Source organism: Sceloporus occidentalis, unplaced genomic scaffold (genome assembly GCF_023333645.1).
Source record: "Sceloporus occidentalis isolate IW3139 unplaced genomic scaffold, rSceOcc1.0.p SCAF_1, whole genome shotgun sequence".
Classification (NCBI taxonomy): Eukaryota; Metazoa; Chordata; class Lepidosauria; order Squamata; family Phrynosomatidae; genus Sceloporus; species Sceloporus occidentalis.
This window is the reverse complement of record NW_028316981.1, coordinates 283,798,117-283,821,507: the sequence shown is the minus strand read 5'-3', so window position 1 is coordinate 283,821,507 and position 23,391 is coordinate 283,798,117. Positions and strand designations below refer to the sequence as shown.

Here is a 23,391-nt window from a genome sequence, read left to right as displayed (position 1 = left end):
CCTCTTCCTCCTCCTGCTCTTCCTCTCTCCTCTTCCTCCTCCTGCTGCCCCCATCTCCTCTTCCACCTCCTGCTCTTCCTCTCCCCTCTTCCTCCTCCTGCTCTTCCTCTCTCCTCTTCCTCCTCCTGCTGCCCCCATCTCCTCTTCCACCTCCTGCTCTTCCTCTCTCCTCTTCCTCCTCCTGCTGCCCCATCTCCTCTTCCTCCTCCTGCTCTTCCTATCTCCTCTTCCTCCTCTTCCTCTTCTTTCTTCTCCTCCCCCTCCTCCATGTGCTGCGCGGCCTTGGGGCAGGACGGAGGAGACAGAGGAGGAGGTGGGCAGCGCGGGGCCGTGCGGAGCCCCGCGGGGAGGCGGGGATGGCCGCGCGGAGCCCCGCGGAGTCCCGCGGGGAGGCGGGGAGGGCCATGTGGAGGCAGGGATGGCTGCACGGAGCCGCGCAGAGCCCCGCAGGGAGGCGGGGATGGCCCCGTGGGGAGGCGGGGGAGGGCCGCGCAGAGTCCCGCGGGGAGGGCCGCGCAGAGCCCGGCAGAGAGGCAGTGGAGGCCCTCCTCCACCCCAGGCTGCGCGGCCCTCCTTTTCCTCCTCCTCCGCCATTTTGTTTTTCAAAATGGCGGCGAAGTCTCGCGCAACCTTTCCCGTCCTGGGAAAGGTCGCACGAGACTTCGGCCGCCATTTTGAAAAATAAAATGGCGCCCGGAGCGGTGCGGAAACGGCGGCAATCGGCGGCAGGACTGCGCGGGGGCCGACAGAAAGGCCTCGGCGGGCCGGATCCGACCCGCGGGCCGTAGGTTGCCGACCCCTGATCTAGAGGGTTGTACTTTACCCATACTTTGGGCAATTGTGGAACAACCTGCTGGAAGAGATTTAACAGCTGAATACACTGTCTGAATTTAAAACATCATTGAAGACAGATGATTTTTAAGACTATGATAACTGGTCCTCCAGTCACCTAAGGCTTCTCCTGAACTACAATGGGTTAATCTGGGAGGAGGTACATGCTAATGAGAGATGACATCACATGCTAATGAGCTGTGGCATCATAGCTGATGTAAGGTCTAACCGACCAATCAGAGACTAGGACCGCAAGATTCAAGAACTTTCTATGGGAAATCTTTAAAAGGCCCTTTGAGGCCATGCGGCCCTTTGTCTCTCCCTTGATCCTCTCCTGAGGGAGGAACCAGATGCTGTCTCTTTGAGTCTGGGAGACACAGACTCAGGGGAATGCAGGTCGAGAGGCAAGGGGCCCTCCCTGCATCCAGGAGCTCAAAAGGACTACAAATCCCATCTTCCGTGAGTAGTTAGGAATGTGTTAGCTAGTGCGTTTAGGCCTTTTGTTATTTTCAACAATGGCTTGTGTGAAATGAACTCTTTGCAACTATGTTTTTCTAGACCTGCATAGCAAGGTGGCTCTGCACGAATGATATCTTGCTATTCTATGCTATTTCTTTAAAATAAACTCCTTTCTTTTAAAAGTATCAGCTGTCTCTCTCTCTGCTCCTATACACGTGCCTTAACTCGGCTCCTGATTGCTCGAGGTTAGTATAGAAAGAAACTAGAGGTCCCAGCAAGTCTCAGTGTGTGCTGGGGGGGGGGGGGGAATTTGGACAATTCACTGAGTGGTGGCAGTGGGACTATAGGACCTCCAGGGGTCTCATTCTGCTCAACAGGGAGCGAGAATGGAGATCTAGGAGATCCTAGAAGGGAAAGTGTGACAAGAGGGGACTCCCTGGGAGTAAAGGGCCACGCACAGGGCGCCAAGGGCTCCAGGGAAAGGCCCCAAGTCACCACAAAGACTGTAAATTTTAAACAATGTACCTGTATTTTAAATGTAAATTGTTTTAATGTGTATGTGTTTTGTTTGTTCTTTTAAACTGATGTATATTTTAACTGGTGTTACTTTCTTAAATGATGTATATTTGTTGATCTGTTGTCATTTTCCACCTCAATCCATGGGGACAGGCAGGCAAGAAATTTATTGTTGTTGTTTTTACAGTGATTATAAGCAACAATTATATATACAAGTCTGAAAGAGATAAGTTACAGTCCTGTATGAACCTACCTGGGATGAAACTCCTTAAGACCCAAAAGGACTGTGGCGGGTTACAGACCGCCGAAAAGTGGCGGTCTGGCTCCGCCTCCGCTTGCAGCGTCCAGGAGCCACAGCCTTTAAACCGCGCAGCTCCTGGAGGCTGCAGAGAAGGAGCGTGGAAATCGTGCTCCTTCTCAGGCCCCGGAAGAGACGCCGTGAGGCGCTAGTTGCGTGCTTGCGGCGTCATTTCTGGGGCGTGATGTGCGGATGCAGTGCATCTGCTACGTCAAGATGGCGGTGGCCATGTGGAACGGTCACCGCCATTTTGTGCGCGCAAAGCACATACTTGGGTTAGGGGGGTGCGGAAGCACTGCCCCTTCCTAACCCTAGTACGTGCTCGTCGCGTACTATATGGCAGTTTGTAACCCGCCAGGGAGCAGAATCTTATGTACATTGATGTTTCAGAATCTTTCATGAGTTAGAGGTAAATTCCCACTGAGTTTAGTGGGACATAATCTCAAGTAAATGGATATTGAATTGCAGCCGTAACTCCTGAAATGACATGGTTTGAATTGGAATCATTATAATATTTAGGAGTTGGATCCAAATTAAGTTGCATTAATTCCCACTGAATCAATAGGTCTTTTAGGTTAGGCATGATAAAATTTCCACATTGATTTCAAAGGCATTTGTCACAATTAACTTAGCATGCAAGTAACTCAATATATATTTAAGTGTACAGAATAACAAGATGATTACTAATTATGGTCTGGTTACAAACATACATAGGTGTCTGAAATATATATATATATATATATATATATATATATATAGGCTAAGGTTGCTGACTTTTTCTATTTTTATTATTATTTTTTTACAAATTTCAGAGCTGGATGATAAGTCTTCTAGTTTTATTAGAATGCAGATATTTAAATTACAGCCTCCTCCAAAACAGCAGAAATGACAGTTTTGTCACCCCTTCCTTTCTGAAAATAGGTTTTCAGTATAAAAGTTGCAAAGCATTGTCTGTGCCTCCAGAAACCGACCTAGGTTAAATGAAAGTTCTGAACCTTGAGCATAACTTGAGGAATTCTTTAGCAAGGTTGCAGAATTAAACTCTTTAAGTTAAGACTGTTTATTTCAGAAGTGTGGAGTGTGTTCTCTTACTTTCTAATATGGGACTTCAGATTGTTCCAGATTACAAACTTCAGTTTTTCTCTCTCTCTCTCTCTCTCTCTCTCTCTTTAAAAAATCCTGCAAATTGACACCCTTGAGTCTGCAGATTTATTCATTTGGAACACCCTGAAGATCCTTTTCAGAACAACTGGAGCAAGTAAAATACAATGCTTTTGAAAACTGGGTTTAGGCCATTCAACTCTGGTGAGCATTCAGGAGCATGGATGACCAGAAAGGGATAGTTTAGTCACATTCGTGTTGTGCTATTTATGAAATGGAGGAAGAAATGTGCTCTTTGGAGAGACATTTAGATTATCCAGAACATCACATCTGCTGTAACTGCTCCATAAAGAACCTTATCCAATTCTCACAATCCTCATCCTATGCCTGATACATGAATTTCATTCAACTAAATGCCCCTAATTTCTAATATTACACTCTGGGTTTCAAATATGTAGTCCTGAAACTTCTCCTGAAGGCTGGAGATACTTGCCTCATCCATGTTGCAATCTTTATAAAGAATGCTGAAATGGCCATGTTCTCATATGCTTTGAAGTAGCATTTATGCTTATAACTTTCTAGTCCAGAAAATGATTCACTATTGATACACCTCAGAGAACCTGGAGGAATGGAGGAAATTATAGGAAAGACATTGTGGGTATTAGAGGAAGGATGAAATATTCCCTCTCACCAGATGCTTCTCTGCTATGAAATTCATACTCCCCATTGAGGTTTTGCAGCTGTTTGCTGAAAAATTGAATCAGGAAACCTGGGTTTCCTGTCAAATGTTTAGTGTCTCTTCTATACCTCTGAAAGTTAAAATTCTAAAGGGGGCTTGTCTTCTGGAAGCACTGTTTAGAAAACAAGGAGACATGTGTACTGAATGTTTTATTTTATTTTCTGAGGATGAAAGGAAAACACTTGTCAAAAAGTGATGGGCTCTCGCATTCTGAAAGGAGGCATATTCTTTGTTTTCAGAACTCAAGCAGTATAGAATGGCTTCCAGGCTTCTGCATTATCAGGAAATGAAACGGAACCAGCTTAGGCTATTGTATTTCATTATACAGTCGCCCCTCCTAACTTGCGGATCTGAGATCTGTGACCTCGAAAATCCATAGAGGGGCGACCTTTGCTACTTTCAATGTGGTGCGTGCCTGGCGCACATGCTCAGGGATGCACCTCATTCAAGCCTAAGCGGCTTGAATATGCACGAGCCTCCATTTTTGCGGGGGGGGGGGGAGGGGGTGGAATGGATCCCCGTGAAAACGAAGGGCCAACTGTAATAGCACAACTCTGATCCTAAAATGTCTAGAGCAAGTACTTTTATTTATCCAACAATGTCTCATTTGTTCAGACACAACCAAATGTGCTGTCCAGAGTAAAGCCAGAGTCGGGAGTAAAGCCAGTATGGCATAGTGGTTTGAGTGTTGGACTACAACTCTGGAGAACAAGATTTGAATCCCTGCTCAGACATGGAAACTGACCTTGGCCAAGTCATACCCTCTTAGCCTCAAAGGAAGGCAAAGGCCAACTCCCTGTGAACAAATCTTGCCAATAAAACTCCATGATATGATCTCCTTAGGGTTGCCATAAATCAGAAATTATTTGAAGGCCCAAAGCAAAGAGTCTGGAGAAGTTACATTTTGGATTACAGCTCTTGGCTGAGTTGCATCTGAGGAAGTAGATCAAATCTATGATATCTTATGCTACAACTTCTTTTGCACAGTTAGTTTCAAAGGTATTACATGATCCCTTTGCAGACTGACATTCCAGACTAGCATGGCTATATGAATTCAACTGCCAGCTGAATTATTGGGGAGCAGTAGACATGGCAGAAAGTTGTATATTTTTAACCATGTATGTTTTTATTTGTAATTGTCTCTATTTTGTAAGCTGCCTTGAGTCCTAATTTGGAGAAGAGGCTGGGTGTTGCAAGAAAACACCATGATAGGTTCATGTTAGGGTTACCAAAAGATGGAAATGACTTGAAGGTACACAACAACAACAAAATAAAGGGAAAGATGGATGGATGGTTGGTTAGAGAACCAATATGAACAGTGGGTTGGAACAGGACAAATCCCTACTCACAGACTCTCATTTTAAGAAGCTTCTCAGGATTGTGGTGAAAACAGAGTGGGATGAGAAATGCATATGTGTCCTGAGGTCCTTGGCAGGATTTTGAAAGTGTCCATAACAATTTATGGGCAACTACTTTGTGTCACATTGGTCACCACTGCAAAGCTGAAGTTGTATATTTTTGTTTTTTTAAAAAAATAGTGATCTGGAATATTGCTGTTTATTATCCTTCATTGCCAATAAGGACTGGTATCTTGGGCTGACTTCTTGAGCTAAGTTGAGCTGGAGAAGCCAAATCTACCAGCTGCTGCTTAAGGTACCTTCAGTATGGGAAATGAGAACAGAAAGGAAAGGAAAATTAGCTAAATTTACAGCAGAACAAAGAGAGAAAATAAACGCTCCAATAACAAGGGAAGAAATACAAATTGCAATAAAAAACTAAAAGATAATAAAGCACCAGGGCCCGATGGACTAACAGCAAAGTACTACAAAACATTTGCCGAAGAACTAATAACACCATTATATAACACCATAAAAGAAATAGAAATGGGAAGATATCTGCAAACATGGTGCAATGTGATGATTTCCTTAATACCAAAAGAAAACAGAGATGTTGAACTAATTGACAACTATAGACCAGTATCGCTTTTAAACTTAGATTACAAAATATTTGCTTCGATATTGGCTGACAGGCTTAAACAAGCTCTGATGCAATGGATACACAAAGATCAAGCAGGGTTCCTTCCAGATCGCCAGATTAAAAACAATACAAGAATCTTAATGAATATAATTGAATACTATGAAATTCACAAAGAGAAGAAATTAGGTATTATCCTGTTGGACTTAGAAAAGGCATTTGAAAATGCAAATTGGTTTTTTTTAAAGAGGTGCTTAAACAATCTGAAATTGGAGAAAGCTTTTTAAAATGGGTTAACATGATATACACAAATCAATACGCTCAAGTATTAATAAATGGCGAAAGATCCAAAAAATGTGAAATAAACAAAGGAACTCGACAAGGCTGTCCTTTGTCACCACTCTTATTCATAATGATGATTGAAGTTATACTAAAAAGAATAAGGGAAGACAATCAAATTAAAGGTCTACAACTCAAAAATTATCAGTATAAAGTCAAAGCTTTTGCTGATGATATAGTTTTATTTGTTGATAATCCTATTAATAACACCGCTAGAGTAGAAGCAATCTTAGAAAAAGTGTTTAATATGGCAGGGTTCAAGATAAACAAACAGAAAAGTGGCATTTTGTTAAAGAACGTGTCCAAATTGGAAGAAAAGGAATTAGAGAAGAAAACAGACCTAAAAATAGTGCATAAAGCAAATTATTTGGGAATTACCATTACAAGCAAAAATTCAGAATTAATAGAAAATAACTATACGGTAACTTGGGAGAAAGTGAAAAACAACTTGAAAAAATGGAAGAACTTGCAGTTATCATTATTAGGGAGAATAGCCCTAATTCGAATGTATGTACTCCCAAAGATGAATTTCTTATTCCAGACCATTCCAGTTATAACATCTAATAAAATATTTAAATTGTGGAATAAGGATATTCACGAATTAATCTGGCAGGGAAAAAAAACCCAGAATTAAATTAGCAAATTTGCAAGACCATAAAGAAAGAGGCGGAATAGGTCTTTCCAATTTACAACTGTATTACTATGTGTGTGCTTTTACATGGATCAAAGACTGGATGGACTTAAATAATGACGACTTATTGGTACTAGAAGGAACAAAATTAGGAAAAGGATGGCACGGATACCTTTGTTATGAAGAGAAAGATAATAAAGAATGGAACAGACATATAATAAGGAGAACTTTCATCAAAATTTGGGAAAAATATAAAAAGTATTTTTACCTTAAAGTATCAAAATGGACTTCGGTTCAAGAAGCCTTTTATAAAACAGAAAAATCCCTGAAAAGTAAATGGATCACTTATTCAGATATCTTAACTAAAATAGGAAATAAACAGGAAATTTAAACACCAGAACAATTAAAAATGAAGGTATAGAAATAAACTGGCTTCTTTATCACAAATTAAAAGGAAGATACCATAAAGACAAGAAAGAACCTGGTATTGATACAGGATTAAGTATTTTGGATAAAGCAGTATTTAAGAGGCAAAACCACATGATATCAAGGGTGTATAAAATCTTACTGCACATTGAATCCGAAGGCGAACTGGTGAAAGACACAATGATTAAATGCAGGACATTAAAGAACCAATTCCATTAAACGACTGGGAAAGAGTATAGAAAAAAGATATAAAATTTACCAGAAGTGACAGCTTAATTGATAACTATTACAAAATGCTATATAGATGGCATATGTCTCCGTCAAAATTGGCAAAAATTAAAAACTTAAAAGAAAGTAAATGCTGGAAATGTGGCTAGAATGAAGCAACACTGTTCCACATGTGGTGGGATTGCAAAGTTGCAAAAAGTTATTGGGAAAGTATACACAGGAAAATTCAGAATATTTTTCAACGTGAATTAAGATTCAAACCCCAACTGTATTTACTAAATATTACAGTTGATCTCAAAGAGAAAATATGTCGAGACGAACTACATGTTATATTGTATTTAGTAACAGCAGCACGTCTAGTGTTAGCTAAATATTGGAAAGGGGGGAATAATGATTTATTGGGAGAATGGCTAATTAAGGTAATCGAATTGAAAGAAATGGATAAAATAAGTATGATGATTAATGAGAAAACAGATCAAAACTTTAAAAAAAATGGGAAAAAACGAATAAACTTTGGGTATAAGGGGGGGGAAAATCCCTTACTCACCCGATTACTTAAAGTAAAGTAATCATGTGATCCAACAGAAAAAGACTATCACACATAAACAATTTTACTAACGGATGATGACAGAAAGAATTGTCAAATATCCATTAAAAGGTATTATGCCCTTACAACAGAAGTACTTAGCTTATAAATTTACATATATATATATAAGTACATATGTATATATCTTTCTTTTCCTTCTCATGTATTAATTTGTATGGCTTTATATATTTATATGTCATGCAAAGTTTTAAAAAAAGTATGGGAAATGAGAACAGCACTGCCTTTTAGGATTGTTAATAATTTATTCATATGATACCAAGACAAATAAATGTCTGTGGGTATTTACAATATCTGTTATATATTGAAATATGAGTCAACCATAAAACAAGTGTCAATCATAAAATATGCATCAACCATAAAACAATATGAGTCAATCACAGAACTCAAAAAGTAGAGGCTAAAATGAATTAAAAATAGATGTGTCAACCGATCTGTGTAAAAATACAGTCTGGCCAATGAAGACAGGAATTGTTTCACGTTGTACTTCCCTTCCATACATTTCAAAATTAGTGTCGTCTTATTCCTCATTTCTTAATGCTTCCTTTCCTTTTCTGTCCTCTTTCTTCCTTTATTTTGACCATTAACTACTCCTCCACTGAGCACAGTGGGACTTACTTCTGTGTAAACACTCAGAGGATTAGCCTATTAGTTTAGGTTTTCCTCTATTACAATTTTGATTTGAATTTATTCAACTCTTTAAATATCACAGAGCTGGATAAATTTGCTGCCTCTGACAACTCTTTCTCTCCATTTCTTGGGGACTGGAACCATTCCATTGGACTCTTAATGAGCTTAGGGAAAAGCAGGTGTGCTTCACTCTTAGCTGTATGGCATTTGTTTCTACTTTGTGAAATGATTGGCAGTTGCATGAGCCTGTGGTCCAGCTGAGATCACCATCATTGTATCTCTTTCTTAACTCTCCAAGCCACCTCAGAATCCAGTCTTCGACTGACCATGCCACAATAGAGACAAAGCCAAAAAAAACATTTTGGCACAACTGCAATGCATCTTCTGTTGATAGTATTCATAGAATAACAGAATCACAAAGTTGTAAGGGATCCCAAGGGTCATCATTTGATCCCCTGACAGAGTATGAATTCCACTAAAGGATGTCCGAGAGATGACCATCTAACCTTTGTTTAAACACTTCCAGTGAAGGAGAATCCAGCACACATGTTGTCTACCAAGGTTGCATGCTCATACCCATAGCTGCACACATATATTATTTGTGAGATGCTAAGCTAAACATACATGTGTCATGTATTGTGAGCAGCCTACTAGGTGCTTGACAATCCTCATCCCTACATAAATCCAAGTATACTGTTCCAGGCTTTTAGAAAGGAGGATGAGCTACTAACGTGAAACAAACATTAATTTAAATAAAACTAATATAACTGCAGGTTTTCTATATGTTTTTCTGTTCATTGTGGACTCTTTGCATTTAGCTCCTTTTGTTGGCTTAGAACCATACTGTTTACTGAACTGAAAAGGGAATCCATGCTGAGTTAATTTCTTTCTGGAGCTCCAAAATATACAGTATAATGTTTTCACATCTGCCTTGCTTACACCAGTCTTCTCCAACTTAGTGCCCTTCAGATATGTTGAATGAAAACTCCCATAACCCCTATCACCAGAGCCATTAGCTATGCTGTCTGTGGATGGTAAGAGTTGTAATCCAAACACATTTGGAGGGTACTGGATTGAGAAAGGCTGACTTGGACATTTGAAGGGGACATGAAAGCCAAAATCCTGTTTCAGAGGATGAATCATAATGTTCTGGCCACGGGCAATTACAATATAGTGTTCTCTGTCTCCTCTCCATCAGGACCTCACTTTCCGCCAGCCAGTTAGTCACTGGTGGAGAGTGGGGGCTGTCAGAAAAATGTCTGGATATGACATTCTCAAGGTCCTTGCAACAGTAAAAAATTAAATATGCTGGCATATGTCTATATCATTAACAAGATGCCAGACATAATTTCTGCTCATTTTAAAACAATACTGTATTTTTGAAAAGATTCTGACACAGACAGAAGAGAGAAAGAATTAATATTCAACACTCATTGCAACAATTTATTTATTTAATAAATAAATATATTGGTTTTCTGAACAGACTACCTCCTCAAGGAGAATTACAAAACTAAAAACATAAGTCATTAAAAATTAAATGTAATTAAAAATATTAGAACCAATAATATGCAGTGGTATATTACTGGATATAACATTTGATTCTCACATTACATTCAGCTCTTGATTTTGTATTTCCTTACATCATTCCTTTTTGCTGTAGTCTCCATTGTGTCACAAGGACGAAAGAGGTTAGCTTTTCCTTCCTTTCTTTTTAGCTTTAGAACACTTGATTCAGACAGTTATTTTTGGACCGAGGTCTTACTGTGTCAGTGTTCAGCCTGAACATTTGTAAGCCCTTCAATATAAAAATGTCAACTAACTGTTATCACCTGTGTTGTTAGTCAGTGTTGCTCTACTTGTTATCATCATCAACATCATCCTAATATCAAAATTACAAAGAGGTTAATATTGCCATCTCAGAATGCTGACTATTAAAAAAGGGAGGAAACCCCAACTCCCTTAGCTGTCAGCATCAGACTTACCCCTAGCTGAAAAGAACATTTTGTACAATGGCTAATACCTTGAAAATGAACACAGGGCATGAATAATAATGCCCTTTGACAGAACTGGCTGGAACAAGTCATGCTGCAGCTTTACAAACTCTCTATTTTTGTACTTTAGGAATCCAACAATGTACAGGGTAGGAAAAAGGGAAGGATCAAAAAAGAGGCAGAGAGATACATGCCCAACCTGTTCAAAAGCATATACAGCAATAAAAGAGGTGATGCATTTTTCACTCTCTTGGTAATGCACTTCATCATTTTCATACAGGAATTAAGAGGCAATTTATCATCAAGGTCTAACTGCTAAGTCTGTTATGATGCCCCTGTGGCTTATGAAATTTCCCCATGCCTTAAGAACTGTCTGAGCACAATCCAGAAGTTAGCATTCACCTGGCAAGATCCTTTACTTTCTTTTCCTTTTTCCTTTTATATATTGCAAAGGGGGACAGTTTGTGGCCTTCTAGGTGTTGTTGGTGAGTGACTCCTAGAATTCCTTGGCATTGGCTATGCTGACTAGGGCTGAGGGAAACTTTGGCGTGTTACAGACCGCCCAAAACGGGCAGTCTCACGCCGCTGCTGGTTGCAGCACGGAGGAGCCCCAGCATCCAAAATGTGCGGCTCCTCCGCGCTGCAAATAAGAAGCTCCAAAATGGCGCTTCTCTTTGCGGTGCAGCTATGACGTGCACCTTGCGGACACAAAGCGTCCGCTACATCAAGATGACGGCCCCCGTGTGGAATAGGCACCACCATTTTGTACGGAATCGGTCTGTATTAGGGTTAGGGGCGTCTGGAAGGGACACCCCTTTCTAACCCTAGTACGGACCCAGTCCGTACTTTATGCCTGTCTGTAACGAGCCTATCGTTCAGCAACCTCTAGAGGGCCATTAGTTGCCCATCGTTGATATATTACCATTCTAAGAAAGCACACCAGGTTGTTTACATTTAATAATAGTGGTTCACTATCTTGCAGGCACAATTTTAGAAAGAAATGGTGAGAGGGATGAAAATAAACAGAACAAGTACTCATAGTTGTTGACTACATCCATATTCCAACCTAATTAATTCCCATAATGTAAGGCGTTAGCTGGATTCCTCTAGTTGTCTTACAGCAGCTTGATACGCCATTGCATCAGGTAAGTCACTTGTAATGACTTGTTTGTAACAAGTTTGTATGGTGTGGGGGTGGGTGGGACAACAGAACAGAAAGCTGCCTCAATTGCTAAAGAAAGCTTTTTTTGTTCGTTTGCAAGCAGCTCAAAAGTTGGCTGGCCACATTTTTCTTTTGACAGAGACAACTTCCTTTCCTATTGCCCCCATAATCATGGTGCTCATTTTAACCCCTGTTCTGCTGCTCCTGACACCTGTGTTGGCATAACTGTGCTGGTCAGTGATGCAAAAGATTGACTTGGCTCTATCCATTGGTGAGAGAAAGATTAGATCTCCCTCCTCTACCTTTCCCATCCATTCTCCTTGTCTTATGTGTTTTGTCTGTGAGTCTGAGGGCAATTGCTTGCCTCTCATGTGGTGTCCTTCATGCGAACTACTTTGGGAGGCAATGGGTAGGATCCTATTAGTGACTTATGTGCATGTAAATGTGGCTTACGTGGAAGTATGTCCCTTTTTGGATGGGGCTTGTTAGTACACCCTGCTTGCCCCACATTATATTTGGTGTCCTTACATTTTCATAATTTCATATCTGGAGCCAGGCATGTTCTTAAGAGATCACAATGACTTATGGAACATCAAGTGAATTTCCCATGGGAAGGACACAGACTCCCAAACACATGAGGAAGGACCCAGATAATACTGAAACAAAATGTGTTGATCACACTTCCTCCCCCAGGTCTGCTGCATATCCTTTTGGCACCAAGAGACAAAACAGGTCTCATTGCATTGAAGACAGTAAGCCAGAGCTTTCTACCTACCCCCTGACATGTTCCTAGCCAACATCCTTATCTATCCACCCTGGGGTTGTCCTAATCTAATCTCTATTTTTGTAACTCTGATGTTAAAGGCATCAACTGGTCTGGAATCCCATTGTTGATTCCTGGAAAGACCATCAGATCTTTGTTACCTTGCAAAATAGCATGCCCCTTGAGGCTAGGATCCCATGTATAAATATTAGTCTCCAAAACTAGCCTCTTTGCACACAGTGCACATACAGTTGACACCCAGTCTGTGCTCTGTGTATGAACTGTGTTGACCTCAGACCCCTAGTCTGAGCCACTTCCTGATTTCCATGGTCTACTCTTCAGACAGATAAATAATGCTGTCTCGATAACTCTCAAACTCTGCTATCTAATTTCCATACTTCCATTTTGATTAGTTCTGAATGCTTGGGCTGTCTGAATTACTATTGTGTATTTGATTGCACTCATGCACATTTCTGAATGAAAACCTTCTTAATTCAACCAGACTCGGCATTCTCAGTTAGTACTGGTATACATAGGTGGAAACCTTACTCAGGTTATCCAACCTCTTGTAGCTAAATTCCTCAGCTTTTTAAAGAGAAGCTGACACAGTTGTTGGAGATCACTTTTCTTTGGGTAACAGGCTGAGGAGGCTATTTTCTAGCAATTTGTGCTCAGAAGAGGCTGATGCTGTTTAACAGCAGAGATGGAATGGATGGAAGATTCGTTTGGAGGTTCTAGCAAGGGACCACAGCTAACGTATGCTCTTGATAAAGAACAGTACACTCCTTCTGTCTGGGGTGGTTTTAGACTATAAAGATACAGTTGCTCTGGACTCAGAGGTGATATAAAAGCAGGTTTTCCCCCAAAGCAGTTGCTGCTCCCTCATCTGGATAGCCATTCCTAAACATTAGCTTTACCGTTGCGTGTATAAGGTGGGGAGATGGAGCTTCTAACAGTGTATAGCGCTAGAGGCTCTCATATGTCACCCAAAATCAGACACTCATGTGCATCAGCTGCAGTGATAATATAATGATTATACAAATAGTCATTATATTGTGTCACTACAGTGTCAAATAGTAACCATACTGACCATACATAAAGAGGTTACATTAAAAGGTTAACCAAACTTTTTGACAGTTAAGAACAGAACTGTTCAATTCCTAGAATCTAAGGATTGAAGGGGAGGTATCGTAGCCACTTATGCAATCCCCCTGCACCAAAGACAAATCCTCTTTATCAAAAAATTCAAAGCAAATTAGCCCTTCCAATTTAGATTCCATACTGAGAGGCACAATTGAGGTGCTTCAGGCTAGCAATGCCTGTAAGGCAGGAATGGACATGATGTACCTACATTTCCAAGGATTAATATCGACAAGGTTATCATAAAGCACTTTTCAGGAAAATAAATTAAGTTGAGGAGAGGGTGGAGGAAAGTCGTTATGGATTTTAAAATGAAAGGATTAGCTACAAACTTAACAGATGGTAGCGCCTCTGAATAAAAAAAGAGAGTGAAGAGTGAAACAACAAAGAAATGGTTTTATGCATAGATATTATTAACCCATTCATTTATCTATAATTTTAAGATAACCCATGTATTGTAATATATATATATATATATATATATATATATATATATATTTTATAAAATTGTAGAAATTAGTGCAGTTGTCACTTTCTGCATTTATCCCTCAATAAATCTGTCATGTTACAAAAACTTTATACAAGAAGAAAAAAATAAGCCATGTAGTTAAGTCAGGGGTAAGCTTCTTTTGTTGTAGCTCCACTGCATATACTATTTGTATTTAATCCAGCATTTAAGAACTGCTTTGCTAGACTGGACATTCATCCACTAGTCCCTGAATACTTTCCAACAGGGACACCAAACAGATGTCTGTGAGTAGCTGAGAAGAAAATATGAAGATGATGACCATTCTCTGTTATTTGCTCACAGCATCTGAGGATGAGAACTATGCTACCTCAGTTCATGATGTTTCTTTTAACTATTATAGCTATTGATAGACTGATTATCTGTGAATCCATATAATCTCTTTTTCTAGCTTTCTCTGTGAGCAGCCATAACTCAAGATTTATTTTTAATTTTTTTAAAAAAATAATTATATGTTTATATTATCTTTCATATTCAAAATTCCAGTGTGCTGTTACAAGACTTAAACACTAAAATGAAAAGATAAAAGTTCACAATAAAAAAACACAAGAAAAGAAGTTTCTCATTGTATGCCTTCAAGTAGTTTTTGGTTTATGGCAACACTAAGGAAAACCTATCATAGGGCTTTCTTTGTTCAGAGGGGGTTTGCCTTTATCTCCCTCTGAGGCTGAGAGAGTGTGATATGCCCAAGGTCACTTTCTGGGCTTCCATGGCTGAGCAGGAATTCAAACCCTGGCCTCCAGAGTCATACTCCAACCCAGCCAACAAAACCCAACAACAGTAGTAGTAGTGAATTACTCAAGTCCGAGAGCAGTCTAATGGAGTCAGAGAAAGGAAAACATGTGGCAATGAAACTACTACTTTGTATGTCCTCCAGGGATAAAATCATCATGACAGATGGGGTGCATTTCCTTCTACGACCTTAAAAAATGCTTTCTTTCAACTAGAAGAAAATAAAACCTTAGAAGGTAAATGGCTAGAGTAATTTCTTACCACTCCCAACCATGGACTGGGTTAGGGGTAATGGTAGGCCCTTGGATCATGCAGATCTAAGCTTCTCCCAAAAAATTGTTGATGCATCTCCTGTTGTCCTCACTGCTGTCAGAACCCCAAGAGTGAATCATTGCCTTCCTGCCACTGCATGGAGGAGGCTTCCAAGGGTAGAACTTCTTTCTTGCCCTTGTACCACCCTCTCTGAAGTTAGAGAAGGAGTTCTGCTATGTCATATGTCAGCTACCACTTTCCTGGACATTTTCTCAAGGTCCATAGGTGTACTGCCATAATAATGCATTATTTAAAACAACAACAAATACCAACAACCCTACAACACTTTCATTTGTCTCCTTAAAGCAAGGGTGGTGGTGGGCAACTGTGTTTTTGCAGATGTTTTGGATTACACCTCCCATTGTCATCCATCACTGGCGATGCTTGCTAGTGCTGGTGGACGTCGTAGGCTGAAAGCTGATGGAAAGCCACAATTTTGTTCACCCTGGTCTAGAAGCTAAATCAGTGTTGAGAGTTGCAGTCCAACAACTTCTGGAGGACTCCACAATTCCGGCCCCTGCTCTGTGTTCCTTCCCCTTTTAAAATTTTTTGATTCCTTGAAGATTTATTGTTTACTCATGGAAAAATTGTCCCAACCCCCTGATAGTTTAAAGCACAAACTTGTGGCTGACTTCTCAGGAGTAAATTCAGAAAGGTTGAGTCTTCCTTATTCAAAATGCTTGGAACCTGATGTGTTTTGTATTTTGTATTTTTTTAAATTTCAAAATACCTATATTTGCATATGCAGTCAGTCCTCTGTCCATAGATTTTTCATCCATGGATTCAGTCTTCCACAGCTTGAAAATATTACAAAATATATAAATTCTAATAAGCAACCTTGATTTTTCCATTTGATATAAGGGACACCATTTTACTATGCCATTGTATTTAATGGGAATTGAGCATCCATGGATTTTAGTACCCATGGGGGATCCTGGAACCAAACCCAAGTGGATACTAAGGGCCCACTGTACATACATGAGATATCTTGGAAATGAGAGCCCAAGTCTAAACACATTTATGTTTCATATGCAGCTTATACACATAGGCTAAAGGGAATTGTATACAATACTTTTAAAATGATTTTGTGCCTGAAACAAAATGAGTGTACATTGAATCTTCAGAAAGTAAAGTTGGCCACCCATGAAAAAAGATTTAGCTTTTGAAATATTTCAGATTTTGAAATTCTAGATAAGGGAGTCTCAACCTGTAATTCAATGAGTCATACTACCAGCATCTAGGATCACAACTGTAGTTGCTCTTTCCTCGGTTATGTCAATTTCAAAATGAAAAAAAGTAGACCCTGGTATGTATGAGAGGAACAATTATGAAATCACTGAGCCAGAAGTAACCATTGAACTGCACATGGCCTCTACACGTTTCAAGCTTGTCTGATAAGATTTCTTTCCATCCTAGTGAAGTCTCAAACCTCAACATGATGTGATTATTTTCTGCTGAGCTTAATTGTGATTAGCTGATGATGGTGAAATGTTCTGTCACTTTCCTCCTTATCTACCTTAAATGACACTGAATACTTCAACCAGTTAAAATCATTCCAAAATTTAACTGGGTCAGTGACTGTTTTGGAGGACAGTACTTGTCAGAGCACCAGACATGCCTTCTTCCAGAGCACCATTCTGGTTTATCTAAGGCCCCATACAGACAGGCCAAAATAAAGCTGCTTTGGGTCACTTTGGAGGTATGCTGTTTAAATGATGCATGCGTACTAAGAGTCCAGAAGCTGCGCCAAAGCTGCGCTCTGAATAGACTAGAAAGCTGGGCCAAAGCTAACAAAATGAAATTCAACATGGAGAAATGTAAGGTACTGCACTTAGGGCGGAAAAATGAAATGCACAGATATAGGATGGGGGACACTTGGCTGAAAGAAACTACATGTGAAAGGGATCTGGGAGTCCAAGTAGACCACAAGTTGAACATGAGTCAACAGTGCGACACAGCAACTAAAAAGGCCAATGCAATTTTAGGGTGCATCAATAAAAGTATAGTGTCTAGATCAAGGGAAGTAATAGTGCCACTATATTCTGCTCTGGCCAGGCCCCACCTGGAATATTGTGTCCAGTTCTGGACACCACAATTTAAAAAGGATGTGGAGAAACCGGAGCATGTCCAAAGGAGAGCGACTAAAATGGTGAAGGGGCTGGAAGCCATGCCCTATGAGGAACGACTTAGGGAGCTGGGTATGTTTAGCCTGGAGAAGAGAAGGTTAAGAGGTGATATGATAGCCCTGTTTAAATATTTGAAGGCATGTCATATTGAGGAGGGAGCAAGCTTGTTTTCTGCTGCTCCAGAGACTATAACGCGGAACAATGGATGCAAGCTACAGGAAAAGAGATTCCACCTCAGTATTTTGTGGTCACTGAAGATGTCTGGGAAATATCTGGGATGTTCTGTCTGGATGGGGATTACCTGACTTAGTTTATTTCCACCCTAAAGCATTTTTGCATTTCTGCAATCCTCCAAGGTTTCTTTGGCGGGGTACAGACCGCCGCTTTGCGGCGGTCTGCCGCCGCCGCCAGTAGGTCCACGGGGGAGCCGGAGCCTTCAGACGGCCCGACTCCCGCGCGGACCGAAAAAGAAGCTCCAAAATGGAGCTTCTTTTACCGTCGCGTTTGCGACGTAGCGAGGCGCCAGGGGCGCGCTCGCTACGTCACAAGCGGCGCGACGCGTACGGACGCTCAGCGTCCGATACGCAAAGATGGCGGCGCCCATGTGGAAGGGGCGCCGCCATCTTGTACGTATAGGATACGTACTAGGGTTAGGGGGGTGCGGAAGCACCGCCCCTTCCTAACCCTAGTACGTATTCTATACGTACTAAATGGCGGTATGTATCCCGCCTTTCTTTTTTTTAACTTCTGCAAACTGACCTTCCTTTAAGCCTGCTTCTACTTCCATCTTCTATGTAATAATGAATTATAAGAAGCAGCTGTTGGCATCTCAGACTATATTAAGCACTTTTGAGGTCACACAGACTCCCAAATGTGCAGCAAACTCTCCTGTTAAAACCATCTAGGCTTAGACTATAATCCTTTAGGGGGGCAGATGACAGAACACTCTAAGGTCAGAGTCTCCAATGTGTCCAAAGCCTCATTGGACTTTTGATAGCAGGGAGAAAGTATCAGCAGAGTGGGTTTTTTAAGCTCTTCTGTAGCATTTATTTTCCTTGTGGGATGAACATACTCTCTCCCTGCAGACAAAAAGAGGGAATTGTGTTAGATGTGCTGTGAGGTGCATCCATGTTTCTCTGCTTGTTGAAGAGCCCTGAGGGAGCATTTGAAATGGTGAATCTGGGTCATCTCCATCTACACTCAAAGAAACACACCCTTTTCTTGCTCTGCTTCAAGGTAAGTGGTTGGATTGGTAGGAAAGGAGAGCAGAGGGAAACTGACACATCAGATCTTCTCCTGCAAGACTGGAGCATTGCCAAGTCATGTCAAAGGCCTCAAAGGAGTTCTGGTCCTTCTTATGGCCATGGGACACATACCTGGGATCCTAGGACTTAAGCTTTAAAGTGTTTTACTTTACATCATGTGCAAAATGCCATTAAAGATGAAGAAAGGTGTTAAAATGTTTTTGCCTCTCAGAACTGGTAAAGGATCTCATGGAGTATATGCCCACCTCTCACCTCTCTGTTGCAGGATCTTGTGGTATTGTAAGGGAATAGTGCCTTTTTGGTGTGTCACCAACTCCATGCATTGTTCTGCTGATAGGTATTTGGTGCCCCATCAGTATGTATCTTCACATACCAGGCTGTTCAAGAAGAACTTGAATGTATACATACTACACAGTTATAATCCTTCAGTATCACTGCAAGTACCATTTCTACATCCTATGGTATCCTGGATTTGTAGAAGTACATAGACTAATCTGTTAGAGAGTTCTTGACAGTTGCCACACTGTGAAACTAATGTAGTTTGACACCACTTTAACTGTCATGGCTCAATGTACATGGTGTAAATCTACAGTGCTATATAAATACAGTATAATAACAATAACAATAACAATCCTATGAAATCCTCAGATTTGTAGTTTGTTGTGGCACCAGAGCTCTGACAGGGTAGGCGAAATATCTCACAAACTACAAATCCCAGAATTCCATATCATTTAGACATGACACTTAAATCAGTACCAAACTGTTTGAATTCTGCAATGTTAATGCAGCCCTAGTGTTGAAGTTCAGGGCAGTGTGTGAGCGAATCCTTCTAGCTCATGAAATGACAAATCCCAGAATTCCATAGGACAGAATCATGGCAGTTACAACGGTATTAAACTATCAGTGTGTGTAGTGTGGATACATTCTTTGACTGACTGTGTAGTCCTGTGATAATGACTGTTGCAACAGGAGCTATTCAAATGGGATTTGGATTTTGTCCCCTTGCATTTGTTGCTTTTTGTGTTTTGTGCTTTTACTGCCTTTATATTGTTAGTGGGTTTTATCGCTAGCTTTTATCTTGCTGTTGGTTTTAATTTGTTTGTATGTGTTGTATTTTTTATTCTGTACTGTTGGTTTTATATTCCAATTCTTTAGTCACTGGTTTTAGTTATTTAAAGTCACTCTTTAGTCATTGTTGTATCTGGTATTTTCAATGGGCTAGTTAACAAACTTTAATAGCTGAGAGAACTGTGGCTAGTGGGCACTTTCAAAGTGACAATAACATAAAATAAAGTGAAATACTATTACATGGAAAAGCAGAATCAGTGCTACCTCAAGACATTCTATTGCCTCATGCAGAATACAAATGGGACACATTTTCCTGAAACCAAGTCTTGATCATATTCACACCCATTAAGGTACTTAAATATCTAATGCATAAATGTGACTTTGAGTTGCCTGTTGGCACATAGAAAATTCATGGATTTCATAGGGTTTTCTTATGTAAGGGAACATCAGAGGTGGTTTGTCACTGCCTTCCTCTGAAATACAGCTTACAGTATTCTTTCATTGTCCTCCATCCAAGTACTAAACAGGGCTGATCCTCCTTAGCTTTCAAGATCAGACAGGACATCTTGCTGTGCTCCTTTGGTCTTATCTGTTTTCTTCTCCCCACCACTGATTTCATTGGAAGCAGATTGTTATCTTCCAGTGTCTTGCAGGGCCAACCCTGAACAAAATAGATACTTTTAAAATAAGTATTCCATGAGAGGGCTCAGCACATACTTGTGCATGTTTATTTATTTCTAAGTCATATTTTGTACATTAGGACTTTGTGCCTGGCAAGGGTACTATGGATTGAAGTTTTAATTATCTTACAACTTATTGCATATCCTTCAAATATCCTGATTTCACAGGGACAGACTCAATTAATTCTCTGTCATATCACTTTTTCAGTTGCTTCCAAAATGTTCCATTTTTCTCTCCCCCTCCCTTTTCTCTCCTTTATCTTCAGTTTACTTCAGTTGGAACAGAGTTCAAAATAAAAAAAAGTAGTTTGCATTTAATTACAAAAATACAAACGTAGTTTGCATTTAATTAACTCAGCAGGGGTAGAGGGGTGGGCAGAATCTTGCCCTTTCCAGTAGACTCAGGCCAGAGAAAACTGCTGTAGCTTTACCCAGAATTAATGTTCTTCCTCTTCAATAACATTTACTATCTTCCTGATCACATGTTGATGTTACTTCGTCACATGTGTCCCAATTTTAATCTGTGAAATATTGGGTATGCTATTACACTTCTCTTTTAAACTATTAATTGTTGTTTTAGATACACCAGCCACTATTTTTTGGTGAGCAGTAGGTTGTACAGTGGGCCCTTGGTGCCTGCTGGGGCTAAGTTCCAGGACCCCTTATGGATACCAAAATCCATGGATGCTCAAGTTCCATTAAATACAATGGCATAACAAAATGGTGTCCTGCATATAAAACGGCAAATCAAAGTTTGCTTTTTGGAATGTATATGTTTTAAATATTTTCAAGCCATGGATAAAAAAATCCATGGATATGGAAGGCTGACTGTCCTAATTATATAAGGGGGATGTGAGAGAGGAAATTTCCTATGAATAACTGAAAAGGGAGAACACAGTGACTGTATTTCTAAACTGGTAGGCATGCCTTTTTATGTCAGAAAGAGCTAATGATTAGAGTGCTGGCCAAGAATGGGGGACACTTAGGGCTTGTCTATACATATGTGCATTATGTGCATTGATGAAGATTTTTACACATTCTCATTGATGGTTAACTTGCATCTGTTTGTGTCTATTTGCATCTATTTACCTTCCCTCTGTCAAAAATGTGCAGCAATCTGTAGCAGATGACTAGCCACATGTGAGATAATGCACTTTTCTGCAGATTTCCCTGGATATTTATTTTTCCTTTGCTTCATCCTTTACATCCTTTGTTACATGCCCCTAGGTTTTACCCTTGACTTAGTCACAGGTCATATCAAAATCCATACTTTTGACCCCAAAATCTGCCCTCAATTTATACATAAAGTCGACTTATAGTCAAGCATATACAGTAGTTACAGAAATAAAATATTTTTATGATGTTATTCCATCCAGGTAAATATGCACTTGGCTGTTTGGCTTTCTATCTGTCTGTCTTTCTGTCATGATCAATGAATATAAGGTTGATTGTGCCATTTTACTTTCTTTCTTGCAGGAAAAAAAGCAAATTATTAGGAAATAAGAACTATGAATCAGAGTCAATAACAACATATTTCCCTGCCTGTTCTGAAGATAAAAACTTTCAATTTACATGTGATAATTTCAATGTAATATTCCCAATGACAAAGAAGTTCTGAAAGATGCAAATGAGATACAAACAAATGCACCAGAGATAAACTTTTAAGAAAAGCAAACAACTGAAAAAGCAAACAAATCCTGATGAGCCCAGTGAAGTAGAAGCCCTTTGTGATTTCCTCTCTTATTTCATGATGCCGAGCTAGACGTGTTGGTGGCGCTTCTTTTTACTGCTTATTGGCACGGGAAATAACATTTCAAAGGCTGGGCAATGTGGCATCAAGGCAAAGAGAAGGAATCAAGCATCAGGAAATCAGAGGTACAATGAAAAAAGAGCAGGCAGCAAGCTTTGTCTTCCCATTCTTCTATCTCCAGGGCAGTTTCTCTTTGTGACAGTGTTATATTAGTTGTCTGATGCTGAAGATTGAAGTAGATGAACAAGCTTCAATCAAGCTCATTCGTCCAGTTATCTGTTGCAGAGGCTTGGAAGGTTGCTTTTAATAAATGATTAGTTACAGTTAGGGCCTAAATGCAATGTGATGCTGTTCAGAACCTACTTCCCTTCCCCTCCCTGCTGCTTTCAGACTGTCTGTGGAAGGTTTCCTGGGGTTCAGGAACAGGTTTCACACAGGGCTGCAGTGGCATGTTGTGTTGTTGCATGCCTTGAAGTTGTTTCCAATTTATGGCAGCCCTAAGGGGATTTTATGGCAGCCATAATGGGATTTTCTTAGCAAGTTTCTTTAGAGGCTGTTTGCCATTGTCTTCCTCTGAGGAAGTGACTTGCCCAAGGTAATCCAGAGGATTTTTATGTCCAAGCCAGGATCTGTACCCTTGTCTCCAGAGTCATAGTCCAACACTCGCATCACTACACCACATTGGCTCCAACACCACTCTGGGACTATGCTGCAGTGGCATAACCTCCAACTATCCCAGTTTGGCAAGCACTGTCCCAATAAATTCTCTGCCATTCCATTTTTTATACTTCTTTTAAAGCATCCCAGTTTCTCTCTTTCTCCCACTTCTCCTTTTTGTCCTCAGATTACTTCAACTGCTGCAAACTGAGTTCAAAGTACAAAAGTAGTTTGTACTTAGTTATCTCAGCAAGGGTAAGAGGACATAATGTTAACTGCCATGATTTGATGCTATGGAATTCTGGAAATTGTAGTTTTGTGAGACATTTAGCCTTCTCTGTCAGAGAGCTCTGGTGCCACAACAAACTACAGTTTCCAGTATTCTATAGCATTGAGCCATGGCAGTTAAAGTGGGGTCAACCTGGATTATTTCTGCAGTGTGT

The 23,391-nt window shown here is 40.2% G+C and overlaps 1 protein-coding gene across 1 annotated transcript in view; it reads left to right on the top strand.

Annotated features, from left to right (window-relative positions):
* Positions 1-22,094, top strand: part of LOC149324002 (importin-11) — a 173,984-nt gene extending 151,890 nt beyond the window's left edge. Inside the window, exon 30 of the mRNA XM_089495221.1 lies at positions 22,018-22,094. Within this exon, the coding sequence (XP_089351347.1) occupies positions 22,018-22,044 (27 nt within the window). The 3' untranslated portion in view covers positions 22,045-22,094. The remainder of the gene's footprint in view (positions 1-22,017) is intronic.
* The last annotated feature ends 1,297 nt before the right edge of the window (positions 22,095-23,391 follow it).